The sequence below is a fragment of the Capra hircus genome, chromosome 25 (genome assembly GCF_001704415.2).
Source record: "Capra hircus breed San Clemente chromosome 25, ASM170441v1, whole genome shotgun sequence".
Lineage (NCBI taxonomy): Eukaryota > Metazoa > Chordata > Mammalia > Artiodactyla > Bovidae > Capra > Capra hircus.
This window is the reverse complement of record NC_030832.1, coordinates 30,256,193-30,276,524: the sequence shown is the minus strand read 5'-3', so window position 1 is coordinate 30,276,524 and position 20,332 is coordinate 30,256,193. Positions and strand designations below refer to the sequence as shown.

The 20,332-nt window shown below is 36.1% G+C and overlaps 1 protein-coding gene and 1 non-coding gene across 3 annotated transcripts in view; both read left to right on the top strand.

The window, feature by feature from the left end:
- Positions 1–20,332, top strand: part of AUTS2 (autism susceptibility candidate 2) — a 1,198,651-nt gene that overhangs the window by 533,512 nt on the left and 644,807 nt on the right. For both annotated transcript variants that reach the window (XM_018040074.1, XM_018040073.1), the window contains exon 4: positions 716–751. In XM_018040074.1, the coding sequence (XP_017895563.1) occupies positions 716–751 (36 nt within the window). The remainder of the gene's footprint in view (positions 1–715; positions 752–20,332) is intronic.
- TRNAC-GCA lies at positions 17,203–17,274 on the top strand. The gene has a single exon. It is a non-coding gene; the product is annotated as a tRNA-Cys (tRNA).

The window sequence follows — 20,332 nt, the reverse complement described above, 5'->3', positions numbered from 1 at the left end:
TGTCCCAGGTGCATTTCAGCATCACTGTTTTTTAATTCCTTATGTGTGAGAACTGTGGAAGCCTAAACTGATAACTTTCGTGACTAAAACCTTTAGAAGAATGGTGCTTTTCACTACTTCCCTTTACCCACACATTCTTTGCATTTTAGTCTACTAATTATGTTTACAAAATGTCTCAGTTTTGAAAAGCGCTCTGTGTATACTAACTGGTGCCTTGAGGGAATAAGCTGGCAAGTAGGTCACACACTGGAAAAGTCATCCAAACCCACTGGGCTTTTTATTTTCAAGTCAGTCTGGGCTCTTTCCTCTTGCTGCCCCTTTGCGGCCACAAAACTGAGTAGCTTGAGACCAGGGCATTGAATGTCAGCAAGTCAGGGAGGCAGGCTGATGCGTGTCTGTTTAGTCTCAGTGCAGGGCGAAATGCCATCATTAATTCATTACCCAGCTGCCTGTCAAATAAATTGGCAATTACGTCCACCGCAGAAGCTTGGAATTCAGTAAATAGCACGTTAGCATCTCTGAGTTGTTGAGAGATGTAAAGGGGAAAATTAAGCAACACGGTGTTTGTATCAGTAGCAGATGACAAGGGGCTGCGTACACAGGCGATGTGGTGTCGTGATGAAAAGCCTGCGAAGAACTGGTAATGAGCTGTGTGGATTGGAACGTGTTAAAAACCATTGCTGATTTTCCACTTTGTTTTTATGCTTTCTTGCAGAGTTCAGCTCCTTCCAGCTTGGGAACAGGCTACTTCGTAAGTTTTATCTCAACTTCCACATGTGTGCCTTGCGCTGGCATTCATTTTCTTGTGTAATATATACTCATTAGGATGTGAAAAAAAAAGTCCGGGAAATTCCCTCTCAGTCCTGAAGAGCAGACTGATGTCCATCTTTTAACTAAGAGTTGTTTTATTTTTAAAATATGTCACCAGCTGGGCACTAGGGTTCACAAGTCTGGTTCCTAGCACCTAGGACGTTTGCCCCTCACCTGGCAGAGTAAGGAGATACAGGGAATCCTGCTTGGCCTGTGCCACCTTTCCTGAAAAATTGGTGTTTTAGTGAGAAGTGTCAAGTGGAAATGGTCAAGTGGAAGATGGAATTCAATTTATGCAATGAGGTATACATGTTCTTTAAGATCCCTTGAAGAACTGCCCCACTTATACAATGAATTGCCATATTTTAATTTTTTTTGAGAGGTGGCTGTATGCTTTCTCTCACAGTCTGAGTAGGTGGCCTTTAGATTTTTTTTCCACCAGTCATCAAACTCCTCATTTTATTGACTATAGATGTATTATTTTATTTTAAGACCTTATTCTCTGTCCTTTGGGAAGTGTGTGGATGGTGATACACCTCAGGGCTTATCCCAGTATTTCTCATTCATGAAGAAATTGTCACTTCCATGCCTTTTATCTATAGCTAAATTATCCTTCTTGGATTCAGTAATGCTTTTCAAAATACAAATAAATAAGAATTACACATAAACGTTATTTACACAGTGGGATAACATGCCCATGTAGACATTTGTTGTGATATTTAAAGGAATTTGAAGGAATCTTATTTATGTTCTGAGTGATGAACACAGATACTCTAATATCTGCTCAGCATTTTCAGGGAAAATAATGAAATCATGCAAATAAAGTGGAAAATGATTACTGATTCTGTTGTGTTGCCTTTAAATTTCTCCCCCCTAAAATGCTAATTACTTTGGCTTTTTTCTGCCCACACATTTCTCTTCTTACATTTACGTTAAAGCCATGAAAACAAGCATCATTTCATTGAATAATAAGTCTTTTCCAAGTTTAGATGAAGTGGCGTTTATTAAATGGTGATTTTCTTTTTTTTTTTGGTCTTAGCCTATGATACAAAGAGAAAGGGTTGATGATTTCTTGTTACCTGCTTCATAGTGTCAGCACACTTATCCTTACTCCTTATTGTGGTTGAATATTCATGCTGATAGAAACAAGCAGGATGCTGAAACAAGATCCTGCTTCAGCAGCCGAAATAACAGAAGTAGTCCCATCTGCCATCTCTTCACACCAGGCTGGATGTGGGTTGAGATGCTGGAAGTAAAATCTGGAGCCTGCCAATGTTTATTCTCTATCCAAAAGCTAAATCCCCCCTCTTTACTTTCTTCAGCAGGAGGAGGCCAATGCCACTGACTCAGCCTCTGATTACTTCCAGACTGAGCATTCAAATATATATATATATGATTGTCAGTAAGAGCACTCTGAAAGAAGAAAGTCACCTCTAAAAGTACTGAGAATTTTATTATGCTTTTGGTCACTTACTTTTCTAATTACAGGAATGTTTAATTCTGTAATATAGGTTCTTATGAATCAAGAGTCTTTTGCAATTATAAATCTCAAATAATTTTTACACTTACACAGAGCTGGATGAGTATAAAAGGTTTTTTTTTACTTTGGAAAAATTATTCTTAATATTACTTTGCTTATATATAAAAATCTGTAGTATTATTAGCTTACATGGAGGAGATACATACCAGATGTAAGTTCAGCTCTCAACTATGACAAAAATGTTCTACATAGAATGTGTTTCCAATAATGGGATTATTATGTTATGAAAGTACAAAATCCATTGTTGTTATTGCCAAGACCTCATCAAAAAGCATCTTCTGTTTCAGTTTCTATCTCAGCAATATCCCATGTAATATTTATTTTCAGGTATTGGTGAATTTCACCCTTCTAAGTGGTGATTTCATGCCAATGTATTCCTTGCACTGTTCTTTATAATCTATGATGTCATAATGACCTTTACCTAAGTCTATAGTGAAGGCTCAGCATCAGGTAAGTGGAATGTTGATATTTCGACTTTATCCTTAATCCTCTTCAGCATGACTTTGAAGTGTAGGCAGAAGCAGATTACCTGCACAGTCAATGAGCTATTAATGCAGTTGAACCATAGTGTGAATCCTAGTGTAAGAAAACTGAAGGCACTCACCTCTTCAGTTTAACAGCCCGAAACTGTTTTCCTAAATACTCTCCCCTTGCCCCAACATCACTCTAACTTCAGAATCATCTTTGATGTAGACTGTATGCTCCTGTAGAACTTTTAGTGAACTAGGGTAGAATGCTGATCATGTGTATGCTGATAAAATAGATGCCCGCATAACTGTATGCACTTGCAGGTATATATGTACACGTGTGTGTGTGTGTATACCTTACCCACAGCCAGTATGTTTTACTTTCTTTCAGTTCTTTTCATTAATCAGTAGTAGTAACTTAAAGGCTTTGAAGAATAGACTTTTGTTTTTGATGAAATTGTATTTGTTTATACCTCCTTGGTTTTGTGTTTCATAGATGTCTGCTTAGGTCTGTCACTTTTCCAATCCATTTATAAGCTGAAGATTTGAGAAATGAGAACAGCAGCTAAAATCAGTATTTACATAAGCATATTGCAAAGAATTCTTAAAGTAGACAAAATAGAGAAGGATTGGAACAAACTTTTCACATTTTTGGGAGCTTATGAATAATGTGGGTGTTATATACACAGAGAGACACACATATATATTCATTACATACTCATGCTCAGCTCATATTCTAAATATAAATGGAAGTATATACTAGTTGGAATCTATTTGCTTTTTTATTTTTTTGGCAAGAGTACCAAAACTTGTTGGAGTGTGTAGGATTTTCTTTAAAAAAAACACACATTAATGCAATGAACACATTTTTCTTTTCAATTTAAATGTTTTGGCCTATATTTTCTTCTTTTGAAGAAAGAAAGTATTTGAAGTTTTATTATGCATAACATATAATTAAGATCTTAGAGACAGTATGATATAAAGAGTACTTGTATGACCTTGGATGAATTCTTTCTTGTCTCTGAGTCTGTTTCCTCATCTTTACCTACCTAAGAGAGTTGTGAATATTAAATGAGGTAAGATATTTAATGCACACAAAGCAGCTCTCAATAATAGGAAATAATACGTATTTTCTTCTGTGATCCCCACTGTATAGTGTGATGGAGTAAATGTGGCCTCATTAAGTGGTTGTGAAGTGTTGTGATGGAGAAGTACCACTGGAAATTCACAATAAAAAGTAAACATTGTAATTTGTAACTGTAGGATAGAAATATTTTGTTCTCATTGTATACTTTCTTGGGAGGCTAGGGTTTTGTGTTTGGTCAGCTGTATACCAGTTTGCTCCATATACAAACATGAAACAAATACGGAATTCCTTCCCTGTCATTCTCTTTGATCATGATGAGGTCAGAATTCTGTAGGCCGTCCACATATTATGGCTGTTTTAATTTGTCTGTTAAAGTTATTTGTTGATTTTTTTTTTCCCCTCAGACCTGAGGCATTTAAAGACTGCTGATAGCTCTTTGGGTTGGGCTGAGAGTAGGAAGGAGATGGCTTATAAGGAGACTTGAACTTGGCTTAGTGAACTGTTATATTAAAAACTAGAAAGATGTCACACCAAGATTTTATGACTGTGACACTTCTTTTACTTGGGATAGAAGTCTCAGGAAAGAAGAGATTCTTTTTTAGGAACATAATGAGTTTGGAAGTTAGAGTACAAAGTTAGAAATTTAATTATCTTCAATGATAGTTTAAAAGAGGTGGCCAAAATAACAGGAAAATCAAAACATTGCCACCCAAATTTAAATTTACATTAAACCAGTAATTCCCTGTAGTAACTTCAGTATGTCCTGAAAAGTCAGCTGTGGCCTTATCACAAAATGTCTTTGAGATGTGACTGTTTGTGTATTCAATAATATCCCTAAGTGACCCCTAATAGTTACCCAGTAATTCACCTAAGTACGTTTGAAATAGCCTCAGAGATTCTCTGTATCCAAAGAGAGTACAAGGTCACTAAAGTGGTTAATTATGGGATATGTAATATAAAAATTTAATGAATATATTATTCTGATTATAATAATAAAACAAAAGCCTTGGAACCTATCAGTCACCTTAAAATCTAGGACATTGCTAATGATTTTGGAGCTGTATGTGTACTATGCAGAAACACTGAGCAAATCAAATCATTTGTCCTTTGGAATGGTAAATTTGCCACTGTTTTGAGCTGTAACCTTTAAAATATTACCCTGAGCTATATTTGCCTCCTAGAAAGTAACAAAACTAGAATCTACACTTAAGTATTGTGTTTTGTTAAGATTGGGAACCGCAGAATTATTTACACTGGAGGGTTGCTTTATAGCTGTACTCTGACAGATTCGTCAACATAGTCACCAATAAACTCTAATTTCAAGGGACTTAGACTAAAATTGTAATTCTATTTTCTATTTCCCACTCTTACCTTTTAAAAATGTTTTTGATTGGTTTTTAACACTCTGATTTTCAGAATGGGGTCTGTGAGCCATGAGTGGCATACTCTGATTAAGTGAACATTACAGTTTCAATTTGGGTGAGCAGACATTTCATCATTTGTAGAATCTGTGCAGTGAGATGACTCTTCTTGCTCACCCTTTGGAAATTGTCTTCTGTCTCCACACCAGTTTTACCTTCTTTGTGAAGTACAAGGTAATCAAGAAATTTGGTGAATAAAATAAACAGAAAGGATGAGTTGGTGTCTCCAGTTGCCACCAATCCCATCATATTCTCATTTTCTGAACTTTTCTGTGAGGGAATAGACTAAGTATTTTTAAACATCTACAGGAATCTTTGTAGTTGGCTGTTGCAAACTAATTACGGAGGTAGAATGAAAACCCGGGTGTTCCTCCTGGATGTGGGGATGAGTCCTCAGCCTGGCCTCCCTGTCTTCTCACCTCCCTTCTCTGTCCCCTCAGATTTGAAGAAAGTAAATCATTTAAAAAAATATGATTTGAGAAAAGAAAATGATTTGAGGGGAAAAAAAGATTTTACCAGCCACTGGGCTAGATAATTGCTAAAGGGCCTTCGGTTCTCTATTTTCCAAGATCTGTAATTCTGTCTGCCCCACATCTAAATGTCTGCCCCAGGGATCAGCCCTTCCGATCGGCTTTGCTGCCTTTCTCTGCTGTCCTCTGAGACACAGGAGTGCAAGGCCATAGTCCCCTTACTGCTTAATGAATACTGCTCTTCAGTTGAGTGACCAAGTTTGCCTTTCTTTGAAATTAACAATTGTGAACAGTATTTTTGTATTTGCATTCTTTAGTTACATAAACACATAGAAATAGGCTATAAGCTTATGCTGTCCCACAGCTAGTATATCCCTATTTGGTCATAGAGATGATACAGTATAAAGCTTTTAGCAAAATAAGCAAAGTGCATTGATAGTCCCAGAGGGGACATACAGGTCACTGTCATGGAATTAAGAAAGTAGTATTCTTTATTTTTTTTAAATCTGTTTCCCAGCATTGGCTTAAAGGGAGATTGTCTTATCCTTGTTGGGGATTTCCAAATTACAGAAATGTTGAATGAGTTGGTATGAGCAATATAAACTTAAACCATGGGCAATGTGAAACCCCAAGGTTTAACTCTGACTACCCATACAACCTTTATTTTGATAGATTTAACTGGCCTGGAGTTTTATGGACTATCAATCAGAAGAATCTTTCAGATCAAAGATTCATTCTTTTGCTTAACTGCTTTAAAAAATATTTTTCCTGAAATTGTAAATGAAGTGCTTCCCAAGCCATTGCATAAGGAACTTAGAGCTTGGTGAAATACCAAGAGTACCATTTGAAAAGAGGTTAAAAAACACAACTGGGGCTTGTTAAAGAGGAAAAGTGCTGTTTTAACTCCAAGTGTCACATTTTCCTATAGTCAGCTCTAGCAGTAAACAAGAGTTATTGGAGGCTTAGATGGTTTGAGACACTTCACTTATCTCCTAGTACTTGACTTCAGAAGCCAAACATTTAAAATGCATTTTGCTCGTACAAAAATGTTTATCCATTTAAAACACAATATCGTTTTAACAAAAGCGCCTTAGTGACAAGCTGTTTAGATACAGCACAGTTAATAAACTGTCAGGTCCAATACACGTATGCTTGAAAAGACCAACACAGTTACCCAAAGATTGGCGTTATAAATCACTGTTAACAAACCTAATTTGCTTACTAGGCTAATGAATGATCTCCAATCTTCTTGTTGTAATTAGCTTCACTAACAGTCACGTTAAAAGGACCTGCCTTATACTACATATAGTATACGTGATGTCTTTTCTTTCATATTTTCCATATTTGGTTTATAGGGTGCAAACAAAACAAACAGAAAAGACTTTCAGTCTCTCTTGACCACTCCCTGGTAATAAATTCAGATTGTAGCTTGGAGTGGAAGCCTTGCCAAAGGTGATGACTGTCTATTAGGGGCTTATAAACTGTAATGCACTCTTATATTTGCAGTGGAGTGGTGAAGCCAGATAATTGCAGTGTTTCCTGTCTAAATGTTCTGCTGTGTGTAGTGGCCTCTGATTTTAAGGAGCCATTAAAAATGCAGCAAGGCATAACAGCTGTGGTTCCCAGTGTACTTCTAATATTTCATATGTTCATTGCATCTCATAAAATCTTGCCCAGACCAACAAATGACTGTAAGTACCACTGAAATGCTCCAGAAGGAAATTGGGGAGAATCTGAATGATTACAGAGACCAAGAAAGAACTCACTCAAGCCCACAGTGGGCCACATTTCTCAAATAAGTCCCCAAAGTTCTCCATTTCCATTTTAGTCTCCATGGAAAACATTCACATTTTATCTCTTGTAAGAGGCTGCTATAAGTAACCTACTTTTGTGGGAAATAGTCCTGACTTTGCAGAGGGAAGGTAGGGCTGTATCCTGTGCAGAGAGAATCATAGTAAGTTAGCATCTCAATCCTAAACCCAAATGAGGCAAGAAATTTGGTTCCTTTGGAATTTATTTAAAATATATTTTAAAAATGTCTTGGTAACAGTACTAACCCAGTGATATGATAACCTGACTTCTCTGAACAAAAGAAATGTTAATACATTCTGAGAGGCAAAGAAAACTAGAGAATTCAGTGTTCTTTTAATCAGATATTAAACATCATGTCCAAATGAAAGCTTTAAGGTGTGTTTATACAGAGGCACAATATAGTTACAAGATATTTGCATCTATTTGTTGCTAAATTACCAACTTTCAACTTGTTAATTAAAATAGACCTATTATTTTTATTTTATGTAGTCTGAGGGTCGCAAAATCTCTGGGTAAGAAGAGACTTCACAGACCACCCTGTGATATCAGATCAGTATTTGTCTTTGTTTGATTTACCTCACTTAGCATAATCCCTTCAGTGTATATCTAGGCTGTCATGAATTGCAGAATTTCCTTCTTTCTTATGTCTGAATAATAACATATATATTGAACATATATAAGAACACATATATATATGTTCTTATTCAGACATTGTATCTTTATCCATTTATCCATTGACAGATACTTAGGTTGTTTCTGTATCTTGGCTGTTGTCAATAATGCTGCACTGAATGTGAGTGTGCAGTTAGTAAGTTTGCTAAATCATAGGGTTGTTTAATTTTTAATTTTGTGGTGAACTCCTTTTCTGTTTTTCGTTATTGCCATACCAGTTTACATTTCCACTAACACCATATAAGGGTCCCTTTTCTCCACATCCTTGCCAATGTTTTTTTAGCCTGTCTTTTTTGATAAAAGCCATCTGAACATCTGTGAAGTGATACCTTGTTGTTTTGATTTGCATTCCTCTGATGATTAATAATGTTGAGGCTCTATTCATCTACCTGTTGTCTGTCTTTCTTTGGAAAAAAGGTCTGTTTAGGTCCTTTGCCTGTTTTTAATTAGCTTATAAGGTACCACCTACATGTTGAATCTTAAAAAGCTGAACTTGTGAAAACTGAGAGGAGCATGGTGGTTACCAGGGACTGTCACTGGTAGGCAAAGAAGAGCCCTTTGCTTCTTTTTCAGAGATTATTTGACTATATTTATGTGTGTCTATTTTCATCTCTCAGTTCTGTTGCATTAATCTGTCTGGATTTGTTTGTTTGTGGGGGAGGTGGTTGGCCAATATCACAGTGTCTTGATTACTATAAACAAGTAATATTACTTGATACTTATAATTAAGTCTTAAAGTTGTGTTTTGTCAGTTCTTTAACTTTGTTTTTCTTCTTCAACATTTAAGTGGAAATTCTGGGTCTTTTGCCTCCCCATATAAACTTTAAAATCAGTTTGTCAATGTCCAGAAAATGTCTTGCTGGTGTTTTGCTTGGAACTGCATTGAATCTATAGATGAAGTTGGGAAGAAGTGATATCTTGACAATATTGAATTTTCTTGTTCATGAACATGGAACATCTCTGGGCTTTTATTTAGTTTTTCTTTGATGTCGTTCATCAGAGTTTTACAGTAGTCTTCCTGATGTAAATCTTGTGTGTACTTTGTTATATTAATAACTAAATGTTTTACTTTGGGGGGTGCTCATGTAAGTGATAGTGTGTTTTAAAATTTAAACTCCGCTTGTTAATTGCTGGCCTATAGGAATGTAATTGAACTTTGTAATATTAAGTTTGTTTCCTGAAACCTTACTCTTTACACTTAATATTTCTAAAGAGAGCATTTACTATTTCCTTTGGACTTTTTACACAGGTGATTATTTCATGTGTGAATAAAGACATTTTTATTTCTTCCTTCCCAAACTGTTTACTTTTTCTTTTCTTTTCTGGTCTTTTTGAATTAGCTAGGACATCTAGTTTGATGTTGAAAAGGAGTAATGAGAGGAAACATTCTTGCCTTGTTCCTGGTTTTACAGAAAAGCACTGAGATTCTTGCCAGTATGTATGATGTTTGCTGTAGATTTTTTGTAGATATGCTTTATCAAGGATAGGAAGTTTCCTTTTATTCCCAGTGTGCTGACAGTTTTTTATCTAATGTGTATTGATTTTGTCAGATGCTTGTTTTTTTTGGTTTATTGATATGATCACCTGATTTGTCTCCTTCAGTCTGCTGATGTGATAGATTACATTAATTAGTATTCAAATATTTTTCTTGCTTTTCTGGCATACATCCTACTCATTTGTGATGTGAATTTCTTTTTATACATTGTTGGTTATGATTTGATAATATTTTATTGAGGATGTTTGCATGTATGTTCATGAAATATATTGATCTGTAGTTTTTTTCTTATATCTTTGTCCAGTTTTGATATTAAAGTAATGCTAGCCTCATAGAATGAGTTATAAACTGTTCTTTCTTCTTTTACCTTCTGAAAGAGATTGTAGAGAATTGGTATAATTTCATACTTCAATGTTTGATAGAATTCACCAGTAAACCCATCTGGTTCTGGTGCTTTCAGTTTGGAAGATAATTATTGATTCAAATTATTTAATCAGGCTTATTCAGATTACTTATTTCTTCTTGAGTTATGACAGAAGCGTCTTTCAAGGAATTGGTCCATTTCATCCAAGTCATATTATTTGTGGCATAGAGTTCTTCATTATATTCATTATTATTTGCTTAATGTCCATAGGATCTGTAGTGATGTCTCCACTTTCATCCCAGTGTTAATAAATTATGTCTCCTTTCTTTTTTCTTAGTTCGTCTGGATAGAGGCTTATTGATTTTTTTTGACCTTTTTGGAGAACCAGCTTTTGGCTTTACTGATCTTCTCTATTGAGTTTCTGTTTTTAACTTCATTGATTTCTCCTCTAATTTGTATTAATTTTTTTCATCTGCTTAGGATTTAATTTGCTCTGATTAGGTAGTTTCCTTATGTGGAAGCCTTGATTATTGATTTTAAAACAGTCTTCTGATATATGGATTCATTGGTATAAAGTTTCTTTAGGACTGCTTTCACTGTATTCCACAAATTTGGATTTATATTTTTATTTTCACTTAGTTGAAAATATTTATTTTGCAATTTCTCCTTTGACCCATGTGTTTTTTTTTTTTATAAGTGTGGTATTTCCTGGGAATGTTTTTGCTTTTCAAAAGTATCAGTTTCAACACCTTCGCCTCAGCTAACCTAGAAACATTTGATTCATAGTAAATTTCTCATGAGATTTTTGAGGAGTCATCCCAACACATGTTCGTAGACTTTAGTTGTACATATGTATAATGTAATTTGAGAGACCTTTGCAGTTGTTGTTACCACCTGATTTAATTATAAACACATTTGTTTTAACACATTTATGTCTGTATCTTTTCTTTTCTTGCTATAATATCACTTGTCCAAGAGTCATTTAAATATCTATTGAAATCTGACCTTTAACTGTACTTGGTATTTTTTCTGCCACATAGTTTGTTTGTCATACTTATGTGAAGACTCTCAAGTTTTGGGTAGGATGTTTTTATGTTTGTAGAGGGCAAGAAGAAGATTGCATGAGTTCTTGCTAGAATTACTTTTAGGGGTCCAGGTACTCCTCTGTTTGAGAAGATTATCCAGTGAGTTTCATGTATCATACGTTTGTGGTTGCTTAGTCACTACATTGTGTTCACCTCTTTTGTGACCCTGTGGAGTGTAGCCTGCCTTGCTCTCTCCTCTGCCCATGGGATTTCTCAGGCAAGAATACTGGAGTGGGTTTCCTTTTCCATGGGACCTTCCTGACCTAGGGTCAAACCCTTGTCTCCTGCCTGGGTAGGAGAATTCTTTACCACTGAGCCACCTAGGAAGCCCTATAATACGTTACATTTTCATGAATAGAATCTGTATTTCTAACTCTGTCAGTTTGTATGTACAGAGGATTTCTTTAGGCAACAGATAGCTCATTTAATGTTTTTACTCCTTATTTTAGTCATTAGGCTAATTTTATTACATTTTAACTCCTCTTCCCATCATTCAGCAATAGTTTTACTCTTGGTTCATTTACTCTTTTGAAGTAATAGAATTATTTACATATTTCTCCTTTTCTCCTATTTTCTGCTCTCCAACCCGCCCCCACCCCCCATTTCATCCTATAAGATGATAAAACTGCAAAACGTGAGCCTGAATAATAAAGGATTGCTTCACTGATTGCTAAACATTTATTATAGTGCTTTTCAGCTCATTCCAGGTCACTGTGCTGCCAATTAGTTTGATTACAAGCATTTAAGCTGTCACATACAAAGCTTTCTGCTTCTTAGGGTTTCAGCTTCAAATCTTGAAAAATGAGTGCTCTGTACTTCTCTGTGGACATAGCTCTCTTCTTATATTTTGGAAGAAACCTTTGCATCTGATAAAGATCACTCACAGTTTCAGAGCATGAAATGATCTGATATGCAGTTTAGGATCAGTGATTCCACTTTATTTAAAAATTTAAGACTTTGCATGTGAGCGTATATGTGAGTAAGTGACTATCAAAACCACCTCTTTATTTTCATTTTTGGATATAGTCCACATTTGCAAATCATTAAAACTTGGACTCTAAACATTCCAAATGTGACTGATATTTTGTCTGAGAGAGTCAAGGAATTTCAGAGAATTTAAACAAAAATTTCTAATGTAACACCTTTAACACAAGGAAAGAGTTGAAGAGTATTTGTAGATAGAAAATAGAATGAGAGTATTAAAGTTTTTGTATAGTTGATTAGTTTGCTAAGAGATGATTTTCAAAACAGGTAAATCATGACTCTCATACATTATAAAATGTACAAGTTTCAAAGATTTCATTTAATTAGTAATGAAGAAACTGGGTAGATATTATAACTTTCTCAGTTCAAAAAACAGACAAAATTATAGATGAGGAATATTGAAATGAATGCGAAAATGAAAACAGAACTGGCTTGAGGGTGGTCAGTTGAGCCTCAATGTTACAAGACAAAATTTGCTTGATTGTGGATAAAAATTACTTTGCATTGCTGTTACATATCTATAATTTATAGAGATGGAAATTGGTTCTTATGAAATGAGAAAAACATAATTTTGAAGAGTTCACGGTAGACAATGCATAGTGTTCCCTTGAAGCACAAATCTTCCACTGTTTGATAAAAAAATAGTCTGAAGAAAGATTGATTTCATTAGATTTGGTGTGATTAAAGTTTTCTTTTGTTGGAAGATTTTGTCAGAAGTTCATACTGTACTTTTGGAAGTCTCTAATACTTGCTGTCTTGAGTCTGGAAAGTCAAACTCAGGAAACTTTCTCCACCACCTGCAGTACCTGTATATCTGGGTGAATTTCTTCTTATAGTTCCTTAAATATCCCACAGTGGCCCACCAGGAAGTCATATTTTTTCCCTACTTATAAGACTAGACCCTGTAAGCCAGGTAACAGGGTACTTTTTCTAGGAGGATTTTGTTAATAATGGCTCTGTAAGGTCAACCTTGATTCTTTAAAAGTCTCCAATTATATCTGATTAAATAAACATTACATTCAAATATGGCATTCCACACAAGACCTTGGAATTTTTCTAGGCATATTCTGGTAAATAGGAAAACCAGTTCTTATTGAATCTTTGCAAATAACTCATTTCATGAAAAGTAACAAGACTCAGAGTTTCTGAATTTTGAGAAGTCAGTGAGAATAAGATAACATTTAAAAATATTTTAGTTTATAAAGCAGAATCTACTAAATTGTTACAGAGAGTAGATAAATTTTAAAAAAAATAAACAGAAAACAGGACATTAAAACAGTATCAATGATGTTTTAAACAAACAAAAAAAGCAACTGGTGAACCTTCATCACTTCATTCAGCCTTATATCATTCATTCTTGCTCCACTGGATCTTAGGTTATTAATCTTATTAATTTCTTTGCTTCTCAACTAAAACAAGCTCTGGAAATCCTGACTCCGCCCACTGATCTGCTCTTAAAGTTGTTAAAGTAATGACAGGAGAAGCCTGTCCTCATGAGCCTCTCCCTTGAAGTCTTGGTTATTTATAATACCTCACACTGCAGTATTCTTGCCTTGAAAATCCCACGGACAGAGGAGCCTGGTGTGCTACACTACATGGGGTCTCAGAATAGTGGGACACAACTTAGCAACTAAACAAGAACTCTAGCCTAGCCTGTTGCTGGGTGCAGGGTTTAAAAGGAAGCATCAAAGTAAAACAATAAACTGTGTAAAATAACAGAGATGTAAATTAAGGCTGTGGTTAATTAAGCATGTATAATTTCAAAAGTGGAAAATTTGATGAGAGTTCATAACAAGAATATTGTAACCAAGAAGAAAACTTAGTTGTTTCTGCGGAACTTAATTGTTTCTGGGGCAAGCAAAGCAAACAAACAAGCAAAAAGGTCTTAGACAGAAGTATAACAAAACAACCTCTTAAAATTGAACAAACATTGGTATGATTTTAACACATTTCTTTACTTTTCATATTCAAAGATTACAAACCAATGCAAATAAAATTCAGTTTTCAAGTTTTTGTCCTCATGACACTCTTTCATTTTCTGGAACAAACTGACACCTTACTTAAGGATTAATTTTATGGGTTCCATAAAGTCAGGATTAATTCTATAATATCACTAGTATGTTGTTAATGTCCAGTGTGTTCATTATTGCTAGTTAGAAACGAATGAGTAAATAAGCATTTAATGTATTTTCAGTTTTCAGTATGTGCACACAGATACACAAACACAGATACCCACACAAAATAAGCTGATTGAGGTCCTCTGTAAGTTTTGAGTGTTGAAAGGGTGTTTGGAAACCAAATATCTTCAAAACCACTACTTTAGGGCAAAAGTGTTCTGTTCCTTGAATAATAGAGCACTTAGAATTTTAACATGCATAGTTATATATATATATATATATTTTTAGAAATCATTCTTCTTAAATAATGTCAACTTTTTGAATTGTAACTTTTAACTAAAGTAACTAACTTATTCATAGGAAAAAAAACTGAAGGGGTGGATAATTGCACACTGCCTGTCACATATTAGCATTTTAGCAAAGATCATGAATAAACATAACTAATTTCCTACAGCCATACACATCCCTTATACAGTCTCCTAGCAAAAATGAACATGTTCATTAACTGAAATATTCAGCCTCTCTGTTACTTATAAAACTAAAAACTAAAACCATATATATTTAAAAGTAGATTTAGTAATCAATATTTCAATATTCATTCTTACATATGGCCTAGGTAAGTAATGAATATCCATTAAAGAACTCAATTTAATATTAGTTTCAGGTTTTAAGTTACTTAAAGATCTTGGAAATTGCATTCAAACCGACATACTGAAACATAATTACTGTTGAATGAAGTTCATTAGAATAATGATTCAGTTCAGTCAAATTAAGGTTTTTGTAATCCTGAACATAGAGGAAAAATAACGGTAGCTTATTTGAGCAGTAAATCTGTATATATTTGGGAAGGACATGACAAATAGAATTAAAATATGTACTTGTACTACACTTAACACTGATAAAACACTAAGAATACATAACTGTGTTTTATTAAACCAAATTTTATTAAACTGATCTTGGTTGGCAGGTATTCACCTAAATTATCTGAACTTAGATTTAGAAAATGTTTTTGAGTTTGTTTATGTAAGAATTATTTTTTAATCTACCACATTTAAAGTGTTGAAATTTAATTTCTTGCTTTCTGGTAATTTTAGGAATATTTAGTTTATGTAGGACCTTATTTATACTCAGTAGCCTGCCAGAACAGAACTCTTTTAATTTTAGAGACTTTATAAACTTCTTATTAATACCATATGGAGGTAGGAAAACATTACACACTTATACATATTAAAGTAGAGGCCTTTCTGAATTACAGATATTTAGATCTACAGATAAAGAGCTTACTATTCCAATCCTAAGATTTTAGGTGTATATAAAGAGTAAACATAGAAGCACACAGAAATCTCACTGATGGAAAATGCAAAGAGCTGTTCTCCTCCCAAGTGGATGTAAATTTCTTAGTTATTTTCACTCAAAGCAGATAAACAGACAAAGAAGACTAACAAGTTACAATTTCTGTTCCTTCTCAAATGTTTTAAGTGATAGACATCTGCATTTGACGTTTGGCAGCTTTCTACAGAATCTTTTCTGTGGTATAGTGTACATTTGTAGTTAACATTGATAATTTAACAAATGTGCCTGCTTCTCTTTTAGTTTCTGTGGATATAGTATCAGTAAGTAAACCAAAGGCTCTGCCCTCTTGATACTTGTAGTTAATCAAATTAATTAATAATTTGCTGGATGATGGTAGGATATCTAAAGAAAAATACTTATGAAGAGATTTGTGCTTTTAACCAATATAGAGTAAACAGGACTGAATCTACTATCCCATCAGAAAAAAAGATGACATAAAACAAGTTTGCAAGATACCGGGTTTATAGCAGTGAAGGACAGTGGTGCCTGAGAGACAGGAAATCTATATAGTGATTTTATGACTGTCTCAACTTACTGTCTCAAGAGAATTTCAGACTTTCATGTGGGATTGGGAGGTAGTTTTGAGGTACCAGGTGGAGCCCAGCACACTTCTCTGCATTAGAAGATACTGAGAATCTAGAAAGAGCAAGGAAGCTGGAGTTCTAGGATTCAAGGCTAGAGAGAAGGAGTTGCAGAACCTCCAGAGGATTCCTTTCCATTATTAAGCAGACTCGTTTTCAGCTCATGCATGAATAGAAATTGCTTGAGGCTGAGGAATGAATCATCCAAAAAGATTAGCAAGAACAGTGTCTGGCACTCACATATAGGCAGTAATAGTGTCTGTTCCTACCAAGATGGGAAAAACCTCCAGATTCATGGAGCACTGGGTTATGTCCATGGTAAGGTCTTAACTTAGATTGAGGAATAATTAAACTGAGTATTGCTGCAGTCTCCCTTAACACATTTTTAAAATAAATATTTAGCTTAGAAGTGAATTTTTTTTGTTGGAGTGTAATTGCGTTACAGTGTTGTGGTAGTCTCTGCTATGCATCAACGTGAATCACTCATAATTTTAAATGTATATCAGTTCAGTCATTCAGTCGTGTCCAACTCTTTGTGACCCCATGGACTGCAGCATGCTAGGCCTCCCTGTCTATCACCCACTCCCAGAGTTTCCTCAAACTCATGTCCATTGAGTCGATGATGCCATCCAACCATCTCATCCTCTGTTGTCCTGTTCTCCTCCCACCTTCAATCTTTCCCAGCATCAGGGTCTTTTCTAATGAGTTGATTCTTCACATCAGGTGGGCAAAGTATTAGAATTTCAGCTTCAACATCAGTCCTTACAATGAAATTCAGGATTGATTTCCTTTAGGATGGGCTGATTGGATCTCCTTGCAGTCCAAGGGACTCTCGAGGCTTCTCTAGCACCACAGTTCAAAAGCATCAATTCTTTGGCTCTCAGCTTTATTTATAGCACAACTCTCAAATCTTTCTTTATAGTCCAACTCTCACATCCATAGCTTCCCTGGTGGCTCAGACGGTAAAGCGTCTGCCTGCAATGCAGGAGACCCGGGTTCGATTCCTGGGTTGGGAAGATCTCTTGGAGAAGGAAATGGCAATCCACTCCAGCACTCTTGCCTGGAAAATCCCATGGACGGAGGAGCCTGATAGGCTGGGGTCGCAAAGAGTCAGACACGACTGATAGACTTCACTTTCACTTTCACTGTCTCACATCCATACATGACTACTGGAAAAACCATAGCCTTGACTAGACGGACCTTGGCAAAATAATGTCTCTGCTTTTTAATATGCTGTCTATGTTGGTCATAGCTTTTCTTCCAAGGAGTAAGCATCTTTTAATTTCATGACTGCAGTCATCATTTGCAGTCATTTTAGAGCCCCTGCAAATAAAATCTGTCACTGTTTCCATTGTTTCCCCATCTATTGACCATGAAGTGATGGGACCAGATGTCATGATCTTAGTTTTCTGAGTGTTGAGCTTTAAGCCAGCTTTTTCACTCTCCTCTTTCACTTTCAAGAGGCTCTTTACTTTTTCTTTGGTTTCTGCCATAAGGGTGGTGTCATCTACCTATCTGAGATTATTGATATTTCTTCCAGCAATCTTGATTCAAGCTTGTGCTTCATCTGCGCAACATTTCTCATGATGTACTCTGCATCAGTTCAGTTCAGTTGCTCAGTCATGTCCGACTCTTTGCGACCCCATGAATCGCAGCACACCAGGCCTCCCTGTCCATCACCATCTCCCGGAGTTCACTCAGACTCACGTCCATCGAGTCCGTGATGCCATCCAGCCATCTCATCCTCTGTCATCCCCTTCTCCTCCTGCCCCCAATCCCTCCCAGCATCAGAGTCTTTTCCAATGAGTCAACTCTTCGCATGAGGTGGCCAAAGTACTGGAGTTTCAGCTTTAGCATCATTTCTTCCAAAGAAATCCCAGAGCATTCTTTGGCATTACCTTTCTTTGGGATTGGAAAGAAAACTGACCTTTTCCAGTCCTGTGGTCACTGCTGACTTTTCCAGATTTGTTGGCATATTGAGTGCAGCACTTTCACAGCATCATCTTTTAGGATTTGAAATAGCCCAACTGTAATTCCATCACCTCCACTAGCTTTGTTCTTAGTTATGCTTCCTAAGGCCCACTTGACTTTGCATTCCATGATGTCTGGCTGTAGGTGAGTGGTCACATCATCTGGGTCACAAAGATCGTTTTTATATAGTTCATCTGTGTATTCTTGCCACCTCTTCTTAATGTCTTCTGCTTCTGTTAGGTCCATACTGTTTCTGACCTTTATCGAGCCCATCATTGCATGAAATCTTCCCTTGGTATCTCTGATTTTCCTGAAGAGATCTCTAGTCTTTCCCATTCTATTGTTTTCCTCCGTTTCTTTGCATTGATCCTGAAGAAGGCTTTCTTTGAAACTCTGCATTCAAATGGATATATCTTTCCTTTTCTCCTTTGCTTTTTGCTTCTCTTCTTTTCTCAGCTGTTTGTAAGGCCTCCTCAGACAGCCATTTTGCCCTTTTGCATTTCTTTTTCTTGGGGATGGTCTTGATCCCTGTTACCTGTACAATGTCATGAACCTCTGTCCATTATTCTTCAGGCACTCTGTCTATCAGATCTAATCCCCTGAATCTATTTCTCACTTCCGCTGTATAATTGTAAGGGATTTGATTTAGGTCATACTTGAATGGTGTAGTGTTTTTCCCTACTTTCTTCAGTTTACATCTGAATTTGGCAATAAGGAATTCATGATCTGAGCCACAGTCAGCTCCTGGTCTTGTTTTCGCTGACTGTATAGAGCTTCTCCATCTTTGGCTGCAAAGAATATAATCAGTCTAATTTAGGTATTGACCATCTGGTGATGTCCATGTGTAGAGTCTTCACTTGTGTTGTTGGAAGAGGATGTTTGCTACGACCAGGGTGTTCTCTTGGTAGAACTCTATTAGCCTTTGCCCTGCTTCATTCTGTACTCCAAGGCCATTTTTCTGTTACTCCAGGTGCTTCTTGACTTCCTAATTTTGCATTCCAGTGCCCTGTAATGAAAAGAATATCTTTTTTGGGTGTTATTTCTGGAAGATATTGTAGGTCTTCATAGAACTGTTCCACTTCAGCTTCTTAAGCATTACTGGTCAGCGCATAGACTTGGATTACTGTGATATTGCATGGTTTGCCTTGGAAATGAACAGGGATCATTCGGTCATTTTTGAGATTACATCGAAGTACTGCATTCAGACTCTTTTATTGACTATGATGGCTACTCCATTTCTTCTAAGGGATTCTTGCCCACAGTTGTAGATATAATGGTCACATGAGTTAAATTCTCCCAATCCAGTCCATTTTAGTTCTTTGATTTCTAAAATGTGGACATTCACTTTTGCCATCTCCTGTTTGACCACTTCTACTTTGCCTTGATTCATGGACCTAAAATTCCAGGTTCCTATTGCAATATTGCTACTTACAGTATCGTACCTTGCTTCTATCACCAGTAACATTCACATCTGTGTGTTATTTTTGCTTTGGCTCCATATCTTCATTCTTTCTGGAGTTATTTCTCGACTGATCTCCAGTAGCATATTGGGCACCTACTGAGCTGGAGAGTTCATCTTCCAGTGTCTTATCTTTTTGCCTTTTCACACTGTTCATGGGGTTCTCAAGGCAAGAATACTGAAGTGGTTTGCTATTCCCTTCTCCAGTGGACCACATTTTATCAGAACTCTCTACCATGACCTGTCTGTCTTGTGTGGCCCTGTACAGTATGGCTCATAGTTTCATTGCGTTAGACAAAGGTATATACCATCATATATACACACGCACATATGTATACATCCATATATATGGATACATCCTCTATTGAGCCTCTCTCCCCCTACCCCATCCTACCCATCTCGGTTGTCACAGAGTGCCAGACTGGACTCCCTGTGTTATATAGCTGCTTCATGCTAGTTACCTATTTTACACATGATAGTGTATTATATATATGAGGCTTTCCTGGTGGTTCAGACAGTAAAGAAAAGGCCTGCAATGCAGGAAACCCTGGTTCAATCGTTAGGTCAGGAAGATTCCCCTGAAGAAGGGAATTGGTACCCGCTCCAGTATTTTTGCCTGGAGAATCCCTTGAGCAGAAGAGCCT